This window comes from Heterodontus francisci, chromosome 14, assembly GCF_036365525.1.
Source record: "Heterodontus francisci isolate sHetFra1 chromosome 14, sHetFra1.hap1, whole genome shotgun sequence".
Taxonomy (NCBI): domain Eukaryota; kingdom Metazoa; phylum Chordata; class Chondrichthyes; order Heterodontiformes; family Heterodontidae; genus Heterodontus; species Heterodontus francisci.
This window is the reverse complement of record NC_090384.1, coordinates 39,513,294-39,537,338: the sequence shown is the minus strand read 5'-3', so window position 1 is coordinate 39,537,338 and position 24,045 is coordinate 39,513,294. Positions and strand designations below refer to the sequence as shown.

The 24,045-nt window shown below is 42.8% G+C and overlaps 1 protein-coding gene across 1 annotated transcript in view; it reads left to right on the top strand.

Moving 5' to 3' along the window:
- The window catches only part of th (tyrosine hydroxylase), a 70,946-nt gene extending 48,636 nt beyond the window's left edge, over positions 1-22,310 (top strand). The window contains exons 8-13 of the mRNA XM_068046045.1: positions 4,198-4,333; positions 12,865-12,934; positions 14,614-14,670; positions 14,811-14,906; positions 16,019-16,152; positions 18,251-22,310. Of these exons, the coding sequence (XP_067902146.1) occupies positions 4,198-4,333; positions 12,865-12,934; positions 14,614-14,670; positions 14,811-14,906; positions 16,019-16,152; positions 18,251-18,410 (653 nt within the window). The 3' untranslated portion in view covers positions 18,411-22,310. The remainder of the gene's footprint in view (positions 1-4,197; positions 4,334-12,864; positions 12,935-14,613; positions 14,671-14,810; positions 14,907-16,018; positions 16,153-18,250) is intronic.
- Positions 22,311-24,045: the final 1,735 nt, after the last annotated feature.

Genomic DNA, 24,045 nt, shown 5'->3' with positions numbered 1-24,045 from the left:
GGTGGTGTAAAATTGAACGGGAGACTCTGGGAGGCCTACCTGCCTCGCTCCCGCCACCAGTCTACTTTACGGCAGTCGGGGGGTGGGGGAGCCGGCCCACCCGCCCGAGGCCAATCAAGGCCCTTAAGTGGCCCTTTAATGGCCACTTAGGGGCCCTCGCATGCCTCCACGGGTATTTTACCCGTGGCAAGCGGGCATGCTGGGGATGTGAAAGGCTGCCCAGCGATAGCTGCCGGCCTTTCCGTACCCGGGGGGTGCATGGCAGTCGGGCACAGGGTGCCTGATTGAGGGCCACCACCGCCTCCCAACCCACCCCCGGGATCCAAGATGCCCCCCTCCCCCAAAATGACTACCCTAGCCTCACCAGGGCATGACCGATCCCCCTGGTGAGGCATGCCCAACTTACCCACTCTCTAGGGTCCATGGCATCAGCTGGGTGTAACCTCAGCAGTGGCTACCACTCCCAGTGACGCTGCTGGGACTAAGAGCTGCCGGACCGCTGATTGGCCGACAGCTCACTGAGGTGGGACCTCCTCCCTCAAGCAGGTGGAAGTCCCACCTCAGGACAATTAAAGCCTGGGGACCTGTAAAATACAGGACGGATCCCCAGGCTAGGCGGAAGTGGGTTCATCACCAACTTTCACGTCGGTGGTGAATTCCTTCCCGCCTAAGATAAAATCCAGCCCCTAAATTCCTCAAATAATCTATTGAAATTCAGTGCTTGAATCGGTAGGCATTATCCAGACCTGCGACATAATCAAACATATCAATTCAATCTAACTATGTTGCGATTCCGATGAAGGGTCACTGACCTGAAACATTAACTCTGCTTCTCTCTCCACAGATGCTGCCAGACCTGCTGAATATTTCCAGCATTTCTTGTTTTTATTTCAGATTTCCAGCATCTGCAGTATTTTGCTTTTATGTTGCAATAACATTGATTTCAGTATTATGCTGAGACAAATTGAAGACACATAGTTACTGGTCTCAGACGAGAAATGAAATAAATTCCATATAATAAGATGCAAAGTTGTCAGACTGGAGTTATACTGCTCATTGCACCTTAACACAGGTCACATTGAAGCCAGCCACAAAGGAGTTTTGTGTTATAGGTACTTGGACATAGCTTCCCCCAGCATGGATAGTGTTGGAAGCCAGAAACTAGAAGTGAGATGAGGATTGTCTGTTTCTCATAAATTAAAAAGAATCATAAAGTTTTAAAAGTTCCTAGAAGTTATGCTTTCACATCGATGCATGCCGGAAACTCCGTGATCTCAGCCAAGGTGATGTTAGGGCTGCTACCATCAAACCTGGGCTTGGGAAGGGAAACATCTGCCAGGTTTCCCCACTCCTGATTGTTCTTAGTCTGTAGGGGTTCAGTAACATGGTGATCAGTGAATTGCACCTGAGCCATCAGGAGAGCTGGGGGAAATGTTTGTTCATGCCCAAAAACAGGGACACCGAGGCTGCAGGGAATGTTCTTTGTGCCTGAATGGATAGGCCCAGTGCACACCTAATATTGGGCCACTGGCCTCACTATCATTGAACTCGCGATTTGCAACAGCCAATCGGCATCTCAGGTAGCTCACCGGAGAAGAGGCCTCGATCATTTTGCAGTTACAACACTGGCAGTGGCCCTCAGATAAGTCCTTCAAGGGACCCAAGATAGGGGAGTGATGAACAGGTGAGTGGGACTGGGGTAACTGGGAGGGAGTGATCAGGACAAGGGCAGGGGAATGATCAGGAGGGGAGGGAGGGTAGCAGTGGTGGCGATCGGGGGGATCAAAGTCATGATTGGTGTGGTGGAGGATAAACAATGGCTGTCAGTGGCCTGTGTAGCTTGAATGTGAGAAGAACTCCTGCTCCACATTGGCGTAAGTATTTTTAACAAACTTTTTTGGTTGAGGCCTGCAGTGGCCTCTTTAATGACTGATATGTCAACCTGGTTTTCCTGAATGCAGCCGGTGCCATCAATAGCGGTCTCAGAGCAAATCATAGAATGGTTACAGCACAGAAGAAGGCCATTTGGCCCATCATGTCCATGCCGGGTCTCTGCAAGAATAATTAGCGAGTCCACTCCCCTGCCTTTTCCCTGTAGCCCTGCAACTTTTTCATCTTCAGATAATTATCCAATTCCCTTTTGAAAGCCACGATTGAATCTGCTTCCACCACATTCCCAGGCAGTGCATTCCAGATCCTAACCATTTGCTGCGGAAAAAAGTTTTTCCTCATGTCGCTGTTACTTCTTTTGCTAATCACCTTAAATCGGTGTTTTCTGGTTCTCGATGTTTCCGCCAATGGGAACAGTTTCTCCCTATCTACTCTGTTCAGACCACTCATAATTTTGAAGACCTCTATCAAATCTCCTCTCAACCTTCTCTAAGGAGAACAGCCCCAGCTTATCTATCCTTGTAACTGCAGTCCCTCATCTCTGGAGACATTCTTTTAAATCTTTTCTGTACCCTCTCCACTGCCTCAAGTCCTTCCTATGGGTGATGCCTAGAATTGGACACAATACTCCATTTGAGGCTGAACCAGTGTTTTATAAAGGTTCATCATAACTTCCTTGCTTTTATACCCTATGCCTCTCTTTATAAAGCCCAGGATCCTGCTTCCCTTATTAATCCCGCTTTCTTATCCTGTCCTTCAATGACTTGTACACAAATACCCGCAGGTCCCTCTGCTCTTGCATCCCTGTTAGAATTGTATCCATTATTTCATATTTCCTCTCCTCATTCTTCCTTCCAAAATGTATCACTTCACAATTCTCTGCATTAAATTTCATCTGCCACCTTTCGGTCCAGTCCACCAGCCTATCTGTCCTCTTGAAGTTTCTCTCTGTCCTCCACACTGTTTGACACAAAACTTGGAAGTATTGTATGCTCAGATTTTGGATTTGTGCCTGCACACCCCAGTTTAGGTCATTAATGTAGATCAAGAAAAGCAATGGGCCTAATACTTACCCCTGGGGAACTCCACTATATATCGTCCACCAATCTGAAAAACCACTGTTCACCGCTACTCTCTATTTTCTGCCATTCAGCCAACTTCATATCCCTGCTTCCACTGTTCCTTTTATTCCAACTTTGTTGACAAGCACTTTATCAAATGCTTTTTGGAAGTCCGTGTCCATCAACCATATTACCCTCATCAACATTCTTGGTTACCTCATCAAAAAACTCAACCAAATTAGTTAAAAACGATTTGCCCTTGAGAAATCCATGCTAGCTTTCCTTAATTAATCCACATTTGTACAAGTGACCGTTAGTCCTGTCCTGTCCTGTCCTGTACTATTGTCGCTTAAAAACTTTCCCATCACCGAGGTTAAACTGACTGGCCTGTAGTTGCTGGGCTTATCCTTACACCCTCTTTTGAACAAGGGTATAACATTTGCAATTCTCCAGTCCTCTGGCACCACCCTGTATATAAGGAAGACTGGGAGATTATGGCCAGTGCCTCCACAATTTCCACCCTTACATCCCTCACGTGATCCAGTCCTGTTAACTTATCAACTTTTAGATACAACCATCCTTTCAAATATCTCCTATTTATCAATTTTTAGCCCACCCAGCGCCTCAATTATCTTCTCCTTCTCTGATTTTCAAAGCATCTTGCTTGGTAAAGACAGATTCAAAGTACTCATTTAGTACATCAGCTATGCCCTCTGCCTCCAAGCATAATTCTCCTTTTTGATCCCTAATTGTTCCTCCTACTCCATTTTACCACCTTGTTACTATTTATATACCTAGGAAAGACTTTTGGGTTCCCTTTTATGTTTGCTGCCAGTCTCTTTTCATACTCCCTCTTTGCTTTTCTTATTTCCTTTTTCACTTCCCCTCTGAACTTTCTATATTCAACCTGGTTCTCAAACCAATATTGCAGAGTGAGCCTCAAACAGGTGTAGACCTTTTATTTGCATGTGCAAAATTGATAACACTGGTTTCAGATGACAGCCCTGATCCCCTAATTTTTGCCCATATCATAAGGAGCGTGCACTTCTTGCCACCACCCTGTACTGCAGGTCAGCAGGAAAATGGGCGTGTCATTGAATTTCTAGGCCTTTATATCCTGTATCAATTTTCATTTATAAACTCATAAAATCAAAAGTTTAATGTTTCTATAAGAGAGAAAACTGCTGCTAATTTATTTGCATGTTGTGATTTAGTGTAACAGATGTTTCATGTTTATCTGTGCCAGAACACTCAGGGTTTCAGTTGTGGCCTGTTGCCGGGCTACTTTCGGCCCGGGACTTCCTGGCGAGCCTCGCTTTTCGAGTTTTCCAGTGTACACAATATGTAAGACATGCCTCTTCGCCAATGCACACTCCTGAGCCGTAAGTAGATATATAAAGTAAACACAGGCAGCACGTTTTGGAAATGAATTACTGAAAATTTGTAATGAAACGAAAAAATGTTGGAAATGCATGGCAGGTCTGTCAGCACTTGATGATTTAGCCGGAGACCCTATCCATTTTCTTTATGGATGCTGACAGACCACCTGCGGATTTCCAGCATTTGACGTTTGTTCTTTTAGTTACAAATGTCTCTGCTATTATTGAGCAAGCTGGACTGGCCCGTGACTGTTTCTTCATGCATAATGCACAGTATTTAAAAATAATACATTTAAAACATCAGGTGCTAACATTTTTGCAGTATGTTTACTTGGGTAACTTTGCAACAGAATTGCTGGGCTTTATATATACACATGAAAAAAATGCAAAAAGTAGATAGGGAGCGACAAATGGTTTCAGTACCAAGGGACTAGGGAATGGAGAAATTAGCCCGATCTAATATCCAGTGATCTTCACAAAGAGGTGAAGAGGTCTGCGTATTGAATGAGGGGAGGATGGGCCTTAAGGGCTGGGATGTTTTCCATGGCAGACAATGGGTACTTTTGACGATTGTGTGAAACATGAAATATCGGCTTGATACCAGTGGAAATGAGTATGAAGAGAAGTGTTTGACAGGTGGCCAAGCTGTTATCGTACATACGAACATAGGATATAGGAACATAGGAGCAGAAGTAGGCCATTCAGCCCATCAAGCCTGCTCCACCATTCAATACAATCATGGCTGATCATCCACTTCAATGCCTTTTCCCCACACTCTCCCCATATCCCTTTATGTCATTGGTATTTAGAAACCTGTCAATCTCTGCTTTAAACATACTCAATGGCTGAGCTTCCACAGCCCTCTGGGGTAGAGAATTCCAAAGATTCACAACCCTCTGAGTAAAGAAATTTCTCCTCATCTCGGTCCTAAGTGGTTTCCCCCTTATTTATAAATTGTGTCCTCTGGTTCTAGACTTTCTAACCATGGGAAACATCTTAGCTGCATCTACCCTGTCTATCCCTTTAAGTATTTTGTATGTTTCAATGAGATCACCTCTCATTCTTCAAATCTCTAGAGAATACAGGCCCAGTTTCCCCAATCTCTCTTCATAAGACAGTCCTGTCATCCTGGGAACAAGTCTGATGAACCTTCATTGCACTCCCTCTATGGCAGTAATATCCTTCCTAAGGGAAGGAGACCAAAACTGCACACAGTACCCCAGGTGCGGTCTAACCAAGGTTCTATACAATTGAAGCAAGACTTCATTACTCCTGTACTCAAATCCTCTTGCGATAAAGGCTAACATACCATTAGCTTTCTTAATTGCTTGTTGCACCTGCATATTAGCTTTGTGACTTATTGACGAGGACACCCAAGTCCCTTTGGACATCTACACTTTCTAATTGCTTACCATTTAAGAAATACTCTGTGCATCTGTTTTTACCAAAATGGATAACCTCCCATTTTTTCACATTATATTCCATCTGCCATGTTCTTGCCCACTCACTAAGTCTGTCTAAATCCCCTTGAAGCCACTTTGCATCTTCCTCATAACACACATTCCCACTTAGTTTTGTGTCATCTGTGAACTTGGAAATATTACATTTGGTTACCACACCCAAATCGGCTGCCAATGGGTCTGCACTAAGTGCTGCTCGAGTGACAGTCGTCTAAAGTCAAAATTATGCCCTCTAAGCTCTACTCATCAAAAACTGCCATTTAAATGAGGTATCAGAGGACAACTGGCACCCGTGGAACCCACATTGTGCCCAGCATGTCACATCTTCAAAAGAGATGAGAGAAAAGTGGGGGGAAAAGTGTTATCTGCAGTTACCTAAAAATAAATAACTACAGGGAATTGTTTAAATTCCTGCTATAGGAATCTTGCAGGGGGGTTGGAAAGAACATACAAAGGTGAGGTGTGTATTTTCATGGTAAATTTAAATTTGGAGTTCCAACTCTTTACTGCACACACTGTGTAACTGCAGTAAATTTACTTTTGTGGGTCAGGTTTCCTTGCAGACCTTTAACCCCTCAATCAGCAGCCCTCCTTCTGGTCAACATTTTCCTCTTATTTACAGTTGGCCACAGTGGATGTATGTGTCCAACAAATATTCTCATCAAAACAGTTCAGCAATGTTTGACTCGCAGACAATATGATTGGTGCTACATAACAAGTACTTGTAATTAATCTAATAGGATTAATATCAATTTGTAGGAGGACTCATTATCAACCAGTAGAAGCAACATTAGCAACCCATTGCGTTTAAGACAGCCAAGATTGTGGCTGCATTGACCCTGACAAGCTCAGACAAGTACTGAATGTCTGATATTTTGAGCTATCAGGAAAGTTGGGGCCCAGTATATTGATTAAGAACATAGGAAATAGGAGGAAGATTAGGTCATTTGGCCTTTGAGCCTGCTTCACCATTCAATAAGATCGTAACTGATCACCTACCTCTACTCCACCTTCCCGCACTTTCCCCATATTCCTTAATTCGCTTAGTACCCAAAAATCGATCAACCTCAGTCTTGAATATACTCAATGACTGAGCATCCAAAACTCCAAACCCTTAGATTTTTTTAGATGCCTCTCAGACTTTCCTATGAGTCTCTCTGTTATGGTCTCCTGGCTGCTGTGTTGTACAGATGGATATTTTTTCTCATATTTTGTTTCAGCTGCTTCTGGCTGTTCAGTGACTGGAGTAGTCTCTTGCAATCATGTGCCATGCATGGAGCTAACAACCCAATTGTTCAAATGTGGACGTGTTGGAGACAGAGTGCACTGTGACCACTCAACAGAATTTAGTAAAAACTCTCAACAGCAAAGGAGGGCAAAATAGTAAAACCTTGTAACCAAAGCTTTGCTCTTTGAAACTGAATCCAAGGAACCTGTAACTCCTGTCAACTTGGAGTTTAGGGTTTGATAACTTCTGCGTGCACCCATCTCCACCACCTTAACCCCCAACTCCAGATGGTGTTGACTATGTCCCAGTGAATGACTGGCATAAAGGAAGCCCTGGGAACATAAAACACTGGGGTTTATGGGGAAATTTGTAGAAAGAGTTCCATCTTGGTGTCAGGAACCTCTGGAAGCATGACATAGAACTGTGGAAATGTTAAATTAAAAGCATTTGAGACATTTGGGATTCTGATTTGGTAGATCTTCAACTGGTAAATCCTCACAATCCTTCACTCCTTTCATATTATCTAAGTTTAAATAGCCCTTTCCCTGGCCATAAAGAGTAAGATTCAAGATTCAGTTTGAACCTTAGGCAGAGGTATGGGCTGCTCTACTATTGGAGGAACAGTTTTTTAATAAACAGAAGTGGCCATTGAAGCAAGAGCCCATCAATGTCAATATGTAAATTGATGGAGAGGATCTTGATGAGGCTCTTAGGTAGCCCAGGTATGGAGCTACTGTGTCTCAAAACTTTATCAACTCAGGCTAGCATTGAGAGATGATGAAAGTCAGTAACGATCTGTATGAAGCTATTGCTAGGTGATAAAGGACTATTGATAATTGCCTCAGACCCCAGGTTGAGTAAGAAATCAATAGGCTTTTCAGACTGAAATATCCAAAAATGATAAAATGTGAGAAGAACATTGTCTGACAGGCAGGGGGCTATGGCAGTTAGTATTTGGCATTCAGGACGCTCTGCCCAAAATACTGAAGGGGCATTGCCATTGGAAGGATACTTACTGCTGTCAGTAGAGTTCCTAAAAAGGATTGGTCTTTGGAGGCTGGTTCAATTCAAGATGCAGGAACTGCAGAGTTGTTGAAAACCACTTCTTCAGAGGCCTGAGGTCTGGGGAAATCTGCAGCAGTTATAACATTGCTTCAGAGCAGAACGATGAGAACAGATGAATGAAGCTCTGTATTGTGTCTCATATTGATCAGTACGACAGACGGGTTGGAGTTTGATAATGGCTAGATGAGGTAGAGCACAAGGGAGAATAATGCACCAAGAACAAAACTGGCTTGAGTGGGGTGGAGATCGGTGTCAGCTTGGAACCGAGATTGGGAGTTGAAAGAAGCTTAGTGGTACCAATAGCCATGGAAGAAAGAATGGGTCAGTTGGAACCAACTGGACAAGTAAAGCTCATGTACTGGGGCTGTGAGAAAGAAAGCAGATCACTTTTGGAACAACAATTTGGCAATCAACACAAGAAAATTGGAGGAGCTGAGGGGAGTTGGGAAGAGTTATTTACCCCATTAGGTTATTTGTCATCACTGATGAGGACACATCACTAAAGTAGGAAAGGCAATTTGGCATTGAAGTAGACTCTCAGTCCAAGACTGACAATCTATGGTATGCATTCCGTGTTCATTTTGCAATCTTTAGTTTTTGATGCTTGTCCCTTTGAAGATCAGGGAGTGGAAGAGCTGAAGGGCACAGTGAAAAGCCAAGGCAGGACTGATGGCTATTACCATTGTGATCCAAAGCAGGCATTTGATAGACATCATACCTGCCCATTACTGATGATTGAGTTTGATACTCTTAGCACTACTTAAATCCTCTGACAGGGCTTGATGCAGGCATTCAGTCAGTTGAATGATTTGTTATTTTCACCACTTCTTGAACTTACTTCATAATCTTGTTATTTCTCTGTTTTCTTCTTCTTTGTAAAAAGAACAGGCTGGTCTGGCTAAGACTTATTGTACCTAACTTGATAACCAGGATGAGAAGCTGAGGTAATTCAGAAACAGTGGCAAATAGAATTTAATCCTGAGAAGTGTGAGGTGATGCATTTTGGGAGGACTAACAAGGCAACGGAATATACAATGGGTGGTAGGACCCTAGGAAGTACAGAGGGTCAGAGGGACCTTGGTGTAGTTGTCCATAGATCACTGAAGGCAGCAGCACAGGTAGATAAGGTGGTTAAGAAGACATATGGAATACTTGCCTTTATCAGCCGAGGCACAGAATATAAGAGCAGGGAGGTTGTGATGGAGCTGTATAAAACGCTAGTTAGGTCACAGCTGGAGTACTGTGTACAGTTCTGGGCACCACACTATAGGAAGGATATGATTGCACTGGAGAGGGTGCAGAGGATGTTGCCTGGGCTGGAGCATTTCAGCTATGAAGAGAGATTGAAAAGGCAAGGGTTGTTTTCCTTAGAGCAGAGAAGGTTGAGGGGGGACCTGATTGAGGTATACAAAATTATGAGGGGCATTGATAGGTTAAATAGGAAGAAACTTTTTCCCTTAGCGGAGGGGTCAACAATCGGGGGCATAGATTTAAGGTAAAGGTTTAGAGGGGATTTGAGGAAAAAATCTTTCACCTAGAGGGTAGTTGGAATCTGGAATGCACTGCCTGAAGAGGTGGTAGAGGCAGGAACCCTCACAACATTTAAGAAGTATTTAGATGAGCACTTTGAACACTATAGTCTACAAGACTATGGGCTAAGGGCTGGAAAATGGGATGAGAATAGATAGGTGCTTGATGGCTGGCACAGGCACGATGGGCCGAAGGGCCTGTTTCTGTGCTATATGACTCTATGACTACCAGGTAGTGAAGGATACAATACTCAAATTGGAAAAATGAACTGATGACTCCAGTCTTTTAAACAGCACAGGAATTGGCAACCATGGGCTGAATTTTATCAGCCCCTCGATACCAAGGGTCATGGCGGAGAGGCCCGTAAAATGCTAGTGGGAGCAGCCCACCTCGTCCCAGGACGCCGAGAAGGCCCCACCGGATATTAGCGGGGGCAGCAAGAACTCAGTGCGGCCCCCCCACCGCTTCATTAAAATATTTAAAATGAGGATAATCAACATTCAAATTAACTTATCTGCCGGTGGCCACCCCACGCCGATCTTACGGCTAACTAGAGCGACATGCACGCCTTTGGAACTCCGTTGGAGTTCCGAGGCGTGGCACTGGTAGGGAGGGGGGAGGAATAAAAATATCAGGGTGGGAAGGTGGGGAGGGGGGGGAGCAGAGAAAACACTTTTTAATTGGTTGCTGGGAAGATGCGAAGTGGTTGAGGGTCAAAGGGAACAAATTTGTGGGGGGAGGGGGAGGTTCGGGATATCAATAAAAGTTTTTTCAGGGGATGGGGAAAAGGGCAATTTATATATAGATTACCAATTGGGGGTGGGAGATGGGATTTAAAGTTGAATTAAAATGTTATTTTTATTTCCCGGAGATCAGGACCTTTAAAAAATTTAATTCACTGAAGGGTTTGAAGCCCTTTAGAAATGGCGCGGAGCTTGCGTGGTGGCACTGGACGCCGTTGCTGGGGACGTGGCAGCCGCACCCTCTATGTCATCAGGGGCGGCCGCTCCACCCCCTCCATTTGAATGAGCCCCCGAGCGTAATATTGTGGGGGCTTGGCGGCGGCTCTTCCATGTTGGAAGGCTGCTGCTTTCACAGTGTGCCATCGCAGAGCGGGACACGCTGATAACATTCAGCCCCATATATCAACAATGAGGATTCTGACATAGTACATTGCATGTTAAACATGTGACTTCCCAGAACCAACAGGATCAGAGACAAACTTTTGCGATCTGGAGAAGGAAGAATGTATCCCAGTACAAGATGACAGACTTTCCCTCAAACTCATGGGACATCTCCTTAAAATCATGAGCTTATCCATCTTGGCTTCACTTTCACCCCCTGAACTTTACTTTGTAGCAGTTGGGTTGTAACTTGATATGTATGGTACTTGCATATTATTAACTGAACACTGGATGACCCCCTGATGAGAGTGAGCACATTGGAGCAATCACTTTCACACATGCATTTCTTTTGATTTTCTTTGATGGAATGTTCTGAAGGATTTTGGAAATAAGTGCAGTTGGTTATTACCACACTGATGCAAGTGTTTATTCGAGCATATACTAACTGAGGTAATTGATCATGATTAATAGAAAAGAAAATGGACATAGTAATCCAAAATGGGAGATATGAAAGGAATTCCAGTTTCCTGACATCCCCCAACTCCATCTCTCCCAAGGTCATTGACTCCTTATTGGATTACAGTTCCAAAGGTACCAATCACCCTCCAGTAACTCAACCAATTATTCATGTGGGAGACTTGATGCTGTGACAGTAGTCTGCTTGACTTCAGTGAGCATCACAGTTAGCTTCTGCCCTTACTTGAAACTACAGGGGTACTTCCAGCAGGATGACTTCCCTAACCCAAGGTTAATGAGGCCAACTGTAGCATCTCAACTGCCATCCTGGCTGGAATCAGCTAACAACACAGAGCGGGAAATGGAACGGGTATCTTCTATTGTGTATGGTTAACACTACGAGGGACAAACTTCCTCATTAGACCATCAGGGGAGATGTATTGTATATCAATCAACAGATTGTGGGTATCAGTCATCGTGGACTCATACTACCAATAGTAACAATTAAGGTTTACCTCCCCTTTAATTGCTCAAATAAATGAAAGAGCTTTTTGATGGCTCATTGGGTAATGCATAATCTGGCAATGAGCCACACAAACTAGGGAAGTCCCAGGTTTGATCCTTAGAAAGTGCCTTGTTAGCTGATCTTAACCAGGTCAATAGTGAGGCCAATGCAACTGTTCTTAATAGCTCTGTGTAAGGTAGGGGGGGAAAAAGAATCCACCAGGGTTCCCACTCCTAATTGTTACCCTGCGACTTCTACTGAAAGTGTGTATGTTGGGTGTGGGCAGGTTGAGTTCACCTATAATACCCTCAGGGACCAATAACCTATCAATCTTCAGGCTGTGAAATTCCAGGGGAACCACTTATGACAGAGGAGAACATTCAGCAAACCAACTCCCCCCTGCTCCCACACCACCAACATGCCCTTCAGCATGATGGCTGCAATCAATATCCCAAATTGCAGAGATGGGGCCATTTGTATTGCCAGGGCTGGTGCATCCTGACTGCAGGATACTTCTACAATGCCAGCCAGCAATGCCAATGATGTATTGGAGTATCATCATGCAGAGAGGAAGCTCGAAGACCTAAAGAAACTTCTCTTTATATCATCTCCCAATGGAACAAGCAGGTCTTATGCAGAAGATAATCCCCTCTGCGATTTAGCACCCTTCCCTAGTCAAGGTTTGAGGCCTACTAAGGCCTTCAGTTGGACTCCTGCTAGCTCCCAGCTTTCAAGAGTTCCATTATGTATTTTACAGGTGGAAGTGCCTGGGTAGCTGGAAACACTCTCACATACCCCCTCCTGGCTCAGTGGGGAAAGGCAGAAGATCCACCCACAGAACTGGAATTTAAAGGGCTAGTAGTAAGAGGGTGGAATCCTTGTTTCTACTCAATTCCTGGCTCCTCCAGGTGCCTACATACAACTGAGATATTTCAGGGATTCACTGTCTAGCCTCACGTGTGAAGAATGGTGTCTTGGGCAAGGGACTATAGGGCATGTGATGTCAGGAGTACTATCTCTCCCCTAAGCCAGTACCTGCAAGAGGAATTTGAAGATAAAAGTAAAAACAATATCATGAAGGATTGTTCTTTGTTGAATGTATTGATCAAGCTGGATGTATAATAACAGAATTGGATGACTTTAATTTTCTTACACTCCATATTTAGGGATTGCTGCCATGAGCTGTTGGGACATGTGCCCATGCTGGCTGACAAGACATTTGCTCAATTTTCTCAGGTAAGTTCCATCTTCCTTTGTTGTGAATATTTATCATATCCAGCAACAAACCCGCAGCATGAGGCGAACTCAGTGAATTGCCCTCCTTAGAGTAGAGAACATTAAGGGGAAATTTAGTAGAGGTGTTCAGAATAATGAAGGGTTTTGATAGATTAAATAAGAAATGTTTGCCACTAACAGAAGGATATGTACCATAGGATATAGATTTAAGTTAATTTGCAAAGGAACCAGAGGCGCAATGAGGAGAATGGTTTTAACCCAGTGAGTTATGACCTGGAATGCACTGCCTGAAAAGGATGGTGGAAGCAGATAACTTTCAAAAGGGAATTGGATAAATACTTGAAGGGGAAGTATTTGTAGGGCAATGGGGAAAGGGCAGGGGGTTGGGACTAATTCTGTGATGATCTGTGAGATTTTGATCTTATATTAAATTACGCAGCTGTTGTATTTGTCACAATTTTTCCATTGCTTTGGGATGTTGTGCTGTCTACCCTGCAAAATAAATGGGATGGATTCCACAATACTGGTATCCCCAGCACATTGTTGACTTGCTTCCAGGTAGAAGCTATTCTTTGATTTGAGGAGGCAAGACATGGTATAACCTATGTTATGATACATGTATCCTATTCACGCGACATATCAATGTAATAGCAATTATAGAGCAGTTACAGAATGCAGAATTGACACAGAAGCCATTCTTTACAACTTACGGTTATCCAAACCCAATTGTTAAAGAATCAGCATCACTGTGCTATAGAATGGGCAGCCAGGTTCCATTTCTGCAACTACTTGACTACCAACCATCTGTTTAAAACCATTTACCTGCCACACTCATCATCTTTAAACAGTGTGAGGAGCTCATGAAATTCTTTGCCTTCCTGTTAATCAGCTGTCTCCCATGCTTCTCCTTTCCCCATGATCTTAAGACAAGGGAATATGGGGCCACAGTTCAAGTAATGGATGCAGTTCGGGTACGCCATTGCAGAAAGGACATTAAACTATTGAGAGCTTACAGCATAGATTGACCAGATTGACGGCAGGGATGGGAATGTACTTGTTATGAGGAGATACTTGAAATACTGGGACTATTTCCATTGGAGCAGAGAGGGATAATGGAAATTTTTTAAATTCTGAAGAATTTTAATAGAATAAATAGAAAAACTCTCTCCTTTGGTTGGGGTGTCAATGATGAAGGGTCTTCAGTTTCAAAGTGAAAGTAAGGAGAGAAGGTTATTAGAGCATAATGCCACAAGAGTCACTGAAGGGACTATTGCATTTTTAAGGGAATAGTAGGATAAATATGTGAAGCAGAGGATGATGGATGATGCAGGACTAAGGGAAGATTGCAATGCAATAGGATTAGTTTTGGATTTTGTTAGTGTTCCAGGACTTTGACCCAGCACCAATGAAGGAATGGCAAAATCTGCCCAAGTCAGGATGGTGACCTTGGAGGGGAACTTGGGTGGTGTTCCCATGCACCTGCTGCCCTTGTCCTTCTGGATGATGGAGATCACTGGTTTTGCACTGGGAAACTGGTGACCAAGCTGTTAGAGAGCTTAAAAACGGGATAAAAATGACTCCTGAATACTAAAAGAAGAAAAGTATCAATTAATGAATATTGCCAGTTAAGTTACTTTCTGTGTGATTACTGTAACATTCAACACTCTCTGATACCTCAGAACATTGGCCTCGCCTCCCTCGGAGCAACTGAAGAGGAAATTGAAAAGCTTTCCACTGTGAGTTTTACCATATTTACTCTGATTATATTGCTTATTTGAGAAAATAATTGACCAAAGAACACCCCCAAAATTACTTCATTACATTCTCCGCACAGAAGAAGGTTGGGTAATTAATCTTTGGAACCTGCCTGTTGCAGCTATACTGGTTTACTGTGGAGTTTGGACTGTGCAAGCAAAATGGAGAGATTCGAGCATATGGAGCTGGCCTGCTGTCATCTTACGGTGAGCTAATTGTAAGTGATGTTGTAATAATGTGTTTGCTTTTAAAAATAAATCTCAACAAACATTTTTCCTGCATGTTACTCTTTTTCCTCAACTTACTAACTTCAGAGTGATTTTTAAGAGTGACTTTTTTGTTTTCTGGTTCTCTCCCAATTTTTCCTGACTCACACCAAGATTAACCCTGAATTCCCATAGCTGTGGGTGTGACTAATAGCCTTTCACGTGGAATTTTGTCAAAAGGATTTTGTATGTCTACAAACACATTGTAGGGATTTTCACTGTCTGCTTAGGATGTCACTTTCTTACAGCTTGAGGAAATTGGTCAGGCAGCAATTTCCCCTTCAGAATCCTGTTGTTTGCTATTAACTAGGTTATTATTGTACTGATAATTTCAAGTTTGCTCTTAATAATCTAGCCTGTTTGCTATCTCCTGGTACCTCTAGTGTCCAGCAATTCCGGTCAACACCTCACAAATTGACCTGGTGTCTCAGCACTATGGGAAAGATATTGTAGATTCTTGGGGAACTATTTGACTGAGTTTGCTCACATTTATATCAGTCATTATGACTTTTTGGAGAGAACATGTTCATGTCTTCCCTTGTAAATATTTTGAGGAAATAGGCACTCAAAATATTTACCCTTCGGTGATCATCACCAGTTTTGCACCAATTTGTAATTTTTAGGGCTTTCACCTCCTCGCTGATTACACTCTTACTGAGGCACCCTTCCTCCCCTGTTTCACCCCACCTAATCCAGTTCCATGTGCATCAGGTAAAGACAGAATTGAGCTTGGCTCTGATGTCCCAATATTTGACTAGTCTGCCAATGTGGGCTCACATATGAATGTGTGAATTTAACAAGCTACTAACTGGCTGATGGCACCCATGGATCAGTAGCCCAACAAGACTCAACAAGTCACCTGGTTTGGGGGATCTCCTGAGGAGGAATAACGTGTTGCTTTTTTCTATTATGAGCAAAATTCTATATGACTTTGGAACTGTTTGAAAATAGAAATGTGTTCCTTAATGTATGAAAGTAGACATCAAATCTGCATTACACTTTAAACAAAAGTGTGAGTTGACTGATTTTTGCCTGTCACTGACTCCAAATGTTTTGTACACAGCACTCTCTGTCTAGTGAACCCGAGTTGCGGGACTTTGACCCCAACGCTGCTGCGATACAGCCCTATCAGGATCAGACATATCAGCCAGTGTATTTTGTATCTGAAAGTTTTAGCGATGCTAAAGACAAACTGAGGTGAGAGGCTTTTGTCAAAATGCAACAGTGCAGTGCATGCACAGTTAACTATGGCCAAAACATTTGCATTGATCTCCCGGATGATTCACTAAAGATATCTCTTCGATTCACTATCACCTCATTTATGGGTAGGAAGGTGTTACTGGATTAGTAATCGAGGGGCCTGGACTAATAATCCAGAGAACTGAAATTTGAAAATCTTGAAATAAAAAGCCAATTCTGGTAAGTGGCCAAGAAGCTGCCAGATTACCATTAAAAACCCAGTTGGTTCACTGGGGAAGGAAAACTGCCATCTTTACCTGTCTCTGGTCTGGCCTCTATGTGACGTATTTCCAGTACCATCATGGCTGAGTCATAATGGCTCTTTGAAGTGGCCAAGCAAGCCAGTCAGTTGTCTCAAACTGCTCAATGATTCAAGAAGGTCCATCACCACCTCCTCAGGGTAACTAGGAATTGGCATTAAATTCCAACCTTACCAGAAACATCCACCTCCCAAAATAAAAAAAAATCAAATCCTTGGAGCAATCATCATTCTTTATTGGATATGCTCTCCAGCCTCTCCGAGCACTGTTTTATATTCCAGTGATAAAAGGCTGTGTGACAATAGTATGAGGATTTACCATCGTTTCTTTCTCTTCTGGGATTGAGATACAAGAGGCCTGGGGCCAATTGGCCTGAGCATTCTTGAGCTAGAGAGAGAATACTAGGCCAAGATTTCTGTTCCTCAGCACTATCCAGCAAATCTTGATTTAAAAAAAAAATGCGTGTGCAGTGATAATGAGTGAGGACAAAGCTGAGCTCAACTGTGATTCTCCAAGCATGGATAATGGATTCAGGAGAGGAGTAGTAAAGGAAGAAAACTCGAGGGAAAATTAGAAGAGAATGTCAGTCCATTATGCTATGTACCCTAGCTTGCAGAAGGAAGTCAGAAAGCAGTCAGCAGAGGAAATGACCACAATTTTTCAATCCTCCTTCAGTGCCAGGTGAACTGGAATGAAGCCAATGTAAGAGGGTCTGTTGAAAGAAAGATTTTGCGTGTATATAGCATCTTTCATAATCTCAGAAAGTCACTAAGCACTTTACAGCCACTTGTAATCACTTTACTAATGTAGGGCTGGATTTTGTTCTCAGCCCATCATCGGGTTTGTAGCCGGAGAATCAGAGTGGCAGTGGCCACCACGGAGCCCGACGCCGGGATTGCCAGGCCCGATCTTCCCAGCAGCGGTAGGGCTCCGTGGCGGCACCTCTGCCACTCTTGTGACGGGACCCTACTTTAAAAATTTAAAATGCCTCTGTGCATAAATTTAAATTGAATTCATCATGATCTTACCTTCAGTTCCCAATCTTGAGCTCGTCATGCAGTACTCACGTGCCTTCATTTTCTCATCCAGGAGAAGCTGGCGCCACCAAGGTGGGGAAGAGGTCAACTCTGCGTGATTTGTATGGGGAAATGGGTGGGGGGAGGGAGGGGGGGGGGGTGGGGAGAGGAAGGGGTCAATTCTACATTATGTTGAACTGTTTGCAGGGCTGACAGCCTTTTAAAAATAGTGCCAGCACTTGCTCCTGCATCAGGTGATACCTTGAATGGCGTCACCAATGCTGCCCCTGCCATGTGAGGTGGGGGGCAGGGGGCGATTGGTGTCAATATGTTAAGTGGCCACCCGCCACATAATCGCGGCGGTGCAGCGGCACAAGTCCTGTGCGGGGTGGCCGCCATTTTCTGCACCCGCTGCTGACAACAAAATCCAGCCCGTAGTATTGTAGAATGTAGAAATATTCTATAATGAAGAGAAGACTAAACCAAGTAACTATAACCCAGTTAGCATCCATTTAAGGCAAGTTCTTAGGTTTCATAATTTGAGATCAAATTAGTGAGCATTTGGGATCATCAAGGATAATCCCAAATTTGTTAAAGGCCAGTCCTGTTTGACAAATTTAATGGGTCTTAAATTGTTTATAGTTCAGATTTGTGGATTAATGCACAAATGATCAAGAATATTATGAAAAAGATATGGTACCCAACATTTAATAATCTGAATCAAACAGATGTTTGCATTGATCATTATTTCTGACAGAAGTTTGGTTTATATGCTTATAGAAAGTATGCAGCGAATATTAAGCGGCCGTTTTTTGTGAAGTATGAACCATTTTCCAAGAGTATTGAAGTACTGGACAATCCTCAGAAAATCAGGAAGTTGCTGGACAATCTGAAGGATGAGCTGAAGATGCTGGCTGATGCGCTGGATGTATTATCCTAACCTCTGGCTCTGCACCTGTCACAGAATGCAGCTGTTCTCCCATATTACTGTTGCATTGTAAGCTGCTTCAATTGTTGGTCAGCCCTTTTAGCTTCCATTTTGGTGTAGCACTGTGTGCGTAGGTACTCATGTAAAGTTCAAACAGAGGGTTGGCTTCACTGCCACTGCCAGGCAAATTTTATTTCTTTTGGCTCCTGAATACTGCAGTGTTAGATGAGCTATGGGGAAGGGGGGGGGGGCTGCCAAATTGGTCTTTGTCATAACACAAAATGCGTTTTGCGATATAATAAAAGCACAATACTGCAGATGCTGGAAATCTGAAATAAAAACAAGAAATGCTGAAAATACTCAGCAGGTCTGGCAGCATCTGTGGAGAGAGAAGCGGAGTTAAGGTTTCAGGTCCATGATCTTTCATCAGAACTGGCAAATATTAGAAATGCAATAGGTTTTAAGCAAATAAAGCGGGGGTGGCGCAAGAGATAACAAAAGGCAAGGTGTTGATAGGACAGAGGGGCACAGAGAATAACTGACCAGAAGGTCATGGAGCAAAGGCAAATAGTATGTTAATGGTGTGCTGAAAGACAAAGCGTTAGTGCAGAAAGGGTGTTAATTGACAGAAAAATGAACAGCCCTGGCCCAAAGCACAAACATGAAAAAAATACAGTGGGTAGGCACATGGTAAAAAAATGAATGATGAAACAAACTAAAATAACAAAAAAAACTAAAAATAAAAAGGGGGGGCCATCATGCTCTGATATTATTGAACTCAATGTTCAGTCCGGCAGGCTGTAGTGTGCCTAATCGGTAAATGAGATGCTGTTCCTCGAGCTTGCATTGATGTTCAATGGAACACTGCAGCAAGCCCAGGACATATATGTGGGCATGAGAGCAGGGGGGTGTGCTGAAATGGCATGCAACCAGAAGCTCGGACTCATGCATTCGGACTGAGAGGAGGTGTTCCGCAAAGCGATCATCCAATCTGCGTTTGGTCTCCCCAATGTAGAGGAGACCACATTGTGAGCAGCGAATACAGTATACTACATTGAAAAAAGTACAAGTAAATCATCGCTTCACCTGAAGGGAGTGTTTGGGGTCTTGGATGGTGAGGAGAGAGGAGGTAAATGGGCAGGTATTACAACTCCTGCAATTTCGTGGGAAGTTACCGTGGGAAGGGGACGAGGTATGGGGGGTAATGGAGGAGTGGACCAGGGTGTCAAGGAGGGAACGATCCCTTCGGAATGCTGACAGGGGAGGGGAAGTTTGTTTCATCCTTCATTTTTTTACCTATCACATTTCTAACATTTGCCAGTTCTGAAGAAGGGTCACTGACCTGGAACGTTAACTCTGCTTCTCTCTCCACAGATGCTGCCAGACCTGCTGAGTATTTCCAGCATTTCTTGTTTTTCTTTGGGCTTACCGCAAGTTGGCAGCCCATTTAACATGGGAAAAGAAAATGGGGAGCAGTGTAAAATGGGTTGTTGATTTGTTATCGGCCTGTTTTGCAATACCTATGAAGATTAATGTCACCCCTCATCCCGGTTCCAAATTACGCAAGTGGCTAGGCCAGTATGAATGGAAACTTTTGTACTGTCTCCCCAATCCCCTTCCCCATATTGTTAAGTGTTGCTTGTTGAAAGTAACTGCTGCTGGGAGATGACAGGCACCAACCTGACTTTGGATGTGAAAGAATAAATGGCTGAGATGCACACCTAGGTAGAGGCTCTGGTGAATGTTTTTATTAGCCAGTTATTTTCGTTCACACTCAGGTTCTTTGACCGCCAAATTCCAAATTGTACTCTTTCTAACAACTCTGATATGGTTGCCAGAGCAAATATTCTGCACAGCAAACTTACTATGCCAGTTTGAGTGAGGTTGGGGGAGGTGGGGAGAGAGGGAACAGGGAATTAAGAATGCTCCCAATCTGAATCATTAGGCAATGGAGACAGGAGCAGTCCCATAATGTAAAAAAATTCAGGCCACATTTTACATCAATAAAGCAAAAAGATTTGATATCCATCATGATTCATAGAATCTTACAGAATAAGAGACCATTCAGCCCATTGAGCTTGTGTCAAATCTTTGAAAGCTAGTCAGTTTAGTCCCACACTCTAGCTATTTCCCCATAACCCTTCAAATTAGACCTCCTCAATTACATGTTCGGTTGTCTTTTGAAAACTCCTACGGAATCTGCCTTTGCCTCCATGACCCTGTTAGGTAGTGTGTTCCAGATCTTGACAACTCTATGGAAAAGAAAAAAATCTCATTTCCCCTCTAGTTCTTTTAGCAATTATTTAAAATAATCATCTTCTCGTTACCAACCCACCAGCCAGACGAAACAGTTCTTCCCTGCTTGCTCTATGAAAAACCTCTCATAATTTTGAATACCTCGGTTTGGTATTCCATTAAACATCTTAGCTTTAAGAAGAATAATCCCATTTTCTCCAATCTGTCCACATCTGAAGTTCTTCAGCCCTGGTATCATCCTGGTAAACCTCCTCTGTACATCTCCAAGGCCTTGACATCCTTGCTTAAATCTGGTGCCCAAATTGGACACATTAGTCCAGCAGAGGCCTAATCAGTGATTTGTAAAGGTTTAGCACGAGTCCTTTGTTTTCATATCCAATGTCCCCATTTACAAAGCCAAGTATCCCATAGACTTTCTTAATTGCCTCATCAACTTGCTTTGGTACCTTTAAAAATTTGTGAAAATACACCCCCAGATCCCTCTGCTTTTGCACCTACTTCAAAATGTACCATTCAGATTTTATTTTTTTTATTTAGAGATACAGCACTGAAACAGGCCCTTCGGCCCGAGTCTGTGCCGACCAAGAACCATCCATTTATACTAATCCTACAGTAATCCCATATTCCCTACTACCTACCTACACTAGGGACAATTTACAACAGCCAATTTACCTATCACCTCCAAGTCTTTGGCGGTGGGAGGAAACCGGAGCACCCGGCGAAAACCCACGTGGTCACAGGGAGAAATTGCAAACTCCGCACAGGCAGTACCCAGAATTGAACCCGGGTCCCTAGAGCTGTGAGGCGGCGGTGCTAACCACTGCGCCGTCCTTAAAGGTGATGTCAGGAGTGGGATATACAGCCTTTCCATATAGTTTCTCCCAAGATGCATCAATTCACATTTGTCCACAATAAATTACATTTTCTGATGAAAGGTCACAGACCTGAAACATTAACTTTGCTTCTCCACAGATGCTGCCAGACTCAGAGTATTTCCAGCATTTCTTGTTTTTATTTCAGATTTCTAGCATCTGCAGTAATTTGCTTTTAAATTACTTTTGCCATGTGTCTGCCCATTTCACCAGTCTGTTCACATCCTCCTGAAGTTTGCTACTATCCTGCTCACTATTTTCTACGTTGCCAAGTTTTCCAACATCTGCAAACTTCAAAATTGAACTGCCTTTACCCAAGTCCACACCACTTATATATAACAAGAAAAGCAATGGTCCTAACACTATCTTTATCAACCCCCTGTTAGTTCATTGACGAATTTAATCAGATTAATTAGACATGATTTGCCTTTAACAAATCTGTGCTGCCTATGCCTTATGCTTCTCCATGTGAGAATTAATTTTGCCCTATAAAATACCTTAGTGTCTCTGTTAATGTTGCAACTTTCTGCTTTAAATGCTGTTACTGAACATGCGCGCTGCATTGGGAAGTTGGCCTGCTTCCTCTGCTGTGTCTGTCAGTTGCTCCTCTGTCCAACTCTCATTCAGAGTGTGCATTCTTGCCAACAAGCCTGTTGCTGTCGTGTTGATTTTTGTTGTTCCTTTCCACGTATTATGTGGAAATGGTCAAGTCCCTGTCTGTCCAATGAATCTTCAGTAATTGAGATGGTATGTTGTTTCTGCTCTGTTAATGTAATAAACAGTGTCTTGGTCAGAAAGAAAAAAATCTGCAATTTTGTATTGAATTACCTCCCCAAAGAGCTGTTGAAGTGGCCATGCGAGAAAGCATTTACAAGCCAAAGTCAGAAACACAGATAACCACGGAAATCTGAAATAAAAATAAATAGAAAATGATCAAAAGACAAAGTCAGCAAGTTAGAATCTGAAAGAAAAATAGACTAATGCTTCCTTCATCAGAGCTGGCAGTGTCAGCATGTTGAAGCTCTTTTATAGCATTGATATCTACAAGGAAAGGAAAAAAGCATATGTCGGAGAGGGTGGGGAACAGAGATAGAATAACCAGAAGCAAGAGCTCAAGAGCCAAGTGGTTAGTAGCTAGCTAGGAAATAACTAACCCTCCTGAATTGTTCTGGAGTCTCCAGGAATTGGAAGCATAATCTCCTGATGTGAGCAACTCTGGAGAAAATGAGGATGTAGAGTTTGTAGGTCAAGCTGCCGCATGTCACATCAGTAGTTTGTACATATGGGACTTCTCACATGACAGCCTCAGATTCTGCTGTCAAACCTTCCATGCCACCCCCCAGAAATTATAAAAAGCTAAAGGAGTCATCATTGAGGAAACAGTATTGGCAGCATATGTTTTCTTTTATTCATGAGATGTGGGCATCACTAGCAAGGTCAGTACTTATTTCCCATTCCCTAATTGCCCTTGAGACAACTGAGTTGCTTACTGGGCCATGGGTCTGGAATCACAAAGGACAGATTTCCTTCCCTAAAGGACATTGGTGAACCAGATAGTTTTTTTTTTAAATCAGTTAGTTTCATGATCACCATTACTAATTCTAGCTTTTTATTTTAGATTTATTTAAATAATTGAATTTAAATTCCCCAGCTTCTGTGTTGGGATTTGAACTCATACCTCTGGTTCATTAGTTCAGTAACATAACCACTACGTTACCATACCCAAAGCCGAGTGCAGTCGCCAAGTTTGGACTGAGTCCAAAAACTAATGAAAGGGGTAAATGGAGTCGCAAAATGTGTGAATTTAGAAATAGGGAATTGGTTTAAACAAATTCTAAAAGCAGAATTAACTTTAAACTATATTTCTTAACATGGAGTTGTAGAAAGAATTCTAAAACATATACTTAACCACTGGACCAACTACTCTATTATATTACATAACAAAATAGTGCAGATGCTGGAAATCTGAAATAAAATCTAAGTTCTGGAAACACTCAGCAGGTCTGGCAGCATCTGTGGAGAGAGAAACAGAGCTAAAGTTTCCAGTTGAAGACCTTTCATCAGTTCCGATGAAAAGTCATTGACCTTAAACGTTTAACTCTCTCTCTCCACAGATTATGCTAGCCCTCTTGATATTTCCAGCATGTTCTGTTTCTTACTCTTAATTACCACATGAAGCACTTGACCAAACTAGAAATCTTCAACCGGTATTTCTTTAGCATGCACGAGCTTCTTTGAAGTGCAATTGAGGTTATATTCTATTTCAATAACTGCACCAAATATCAACACAAACAAAAATGAATCAAAGTACATGAAATTAAAAAAAAAATTGAACTACAATAGCCTCTTCTACATAAATCAAATCTTTCAAATTTAAGAAAAGTTTTCCCAAGGAAGTCGTCTAAAGTGTTGGTGCACCTTTAAGGGAAAAAAGGAAGACGTGACCGTGTTCAGTTTACTCTTACACAAAATGACAACTCTAAGTATTCTTGTCTTTTTTTCTAAAAATGTTGCTAAGC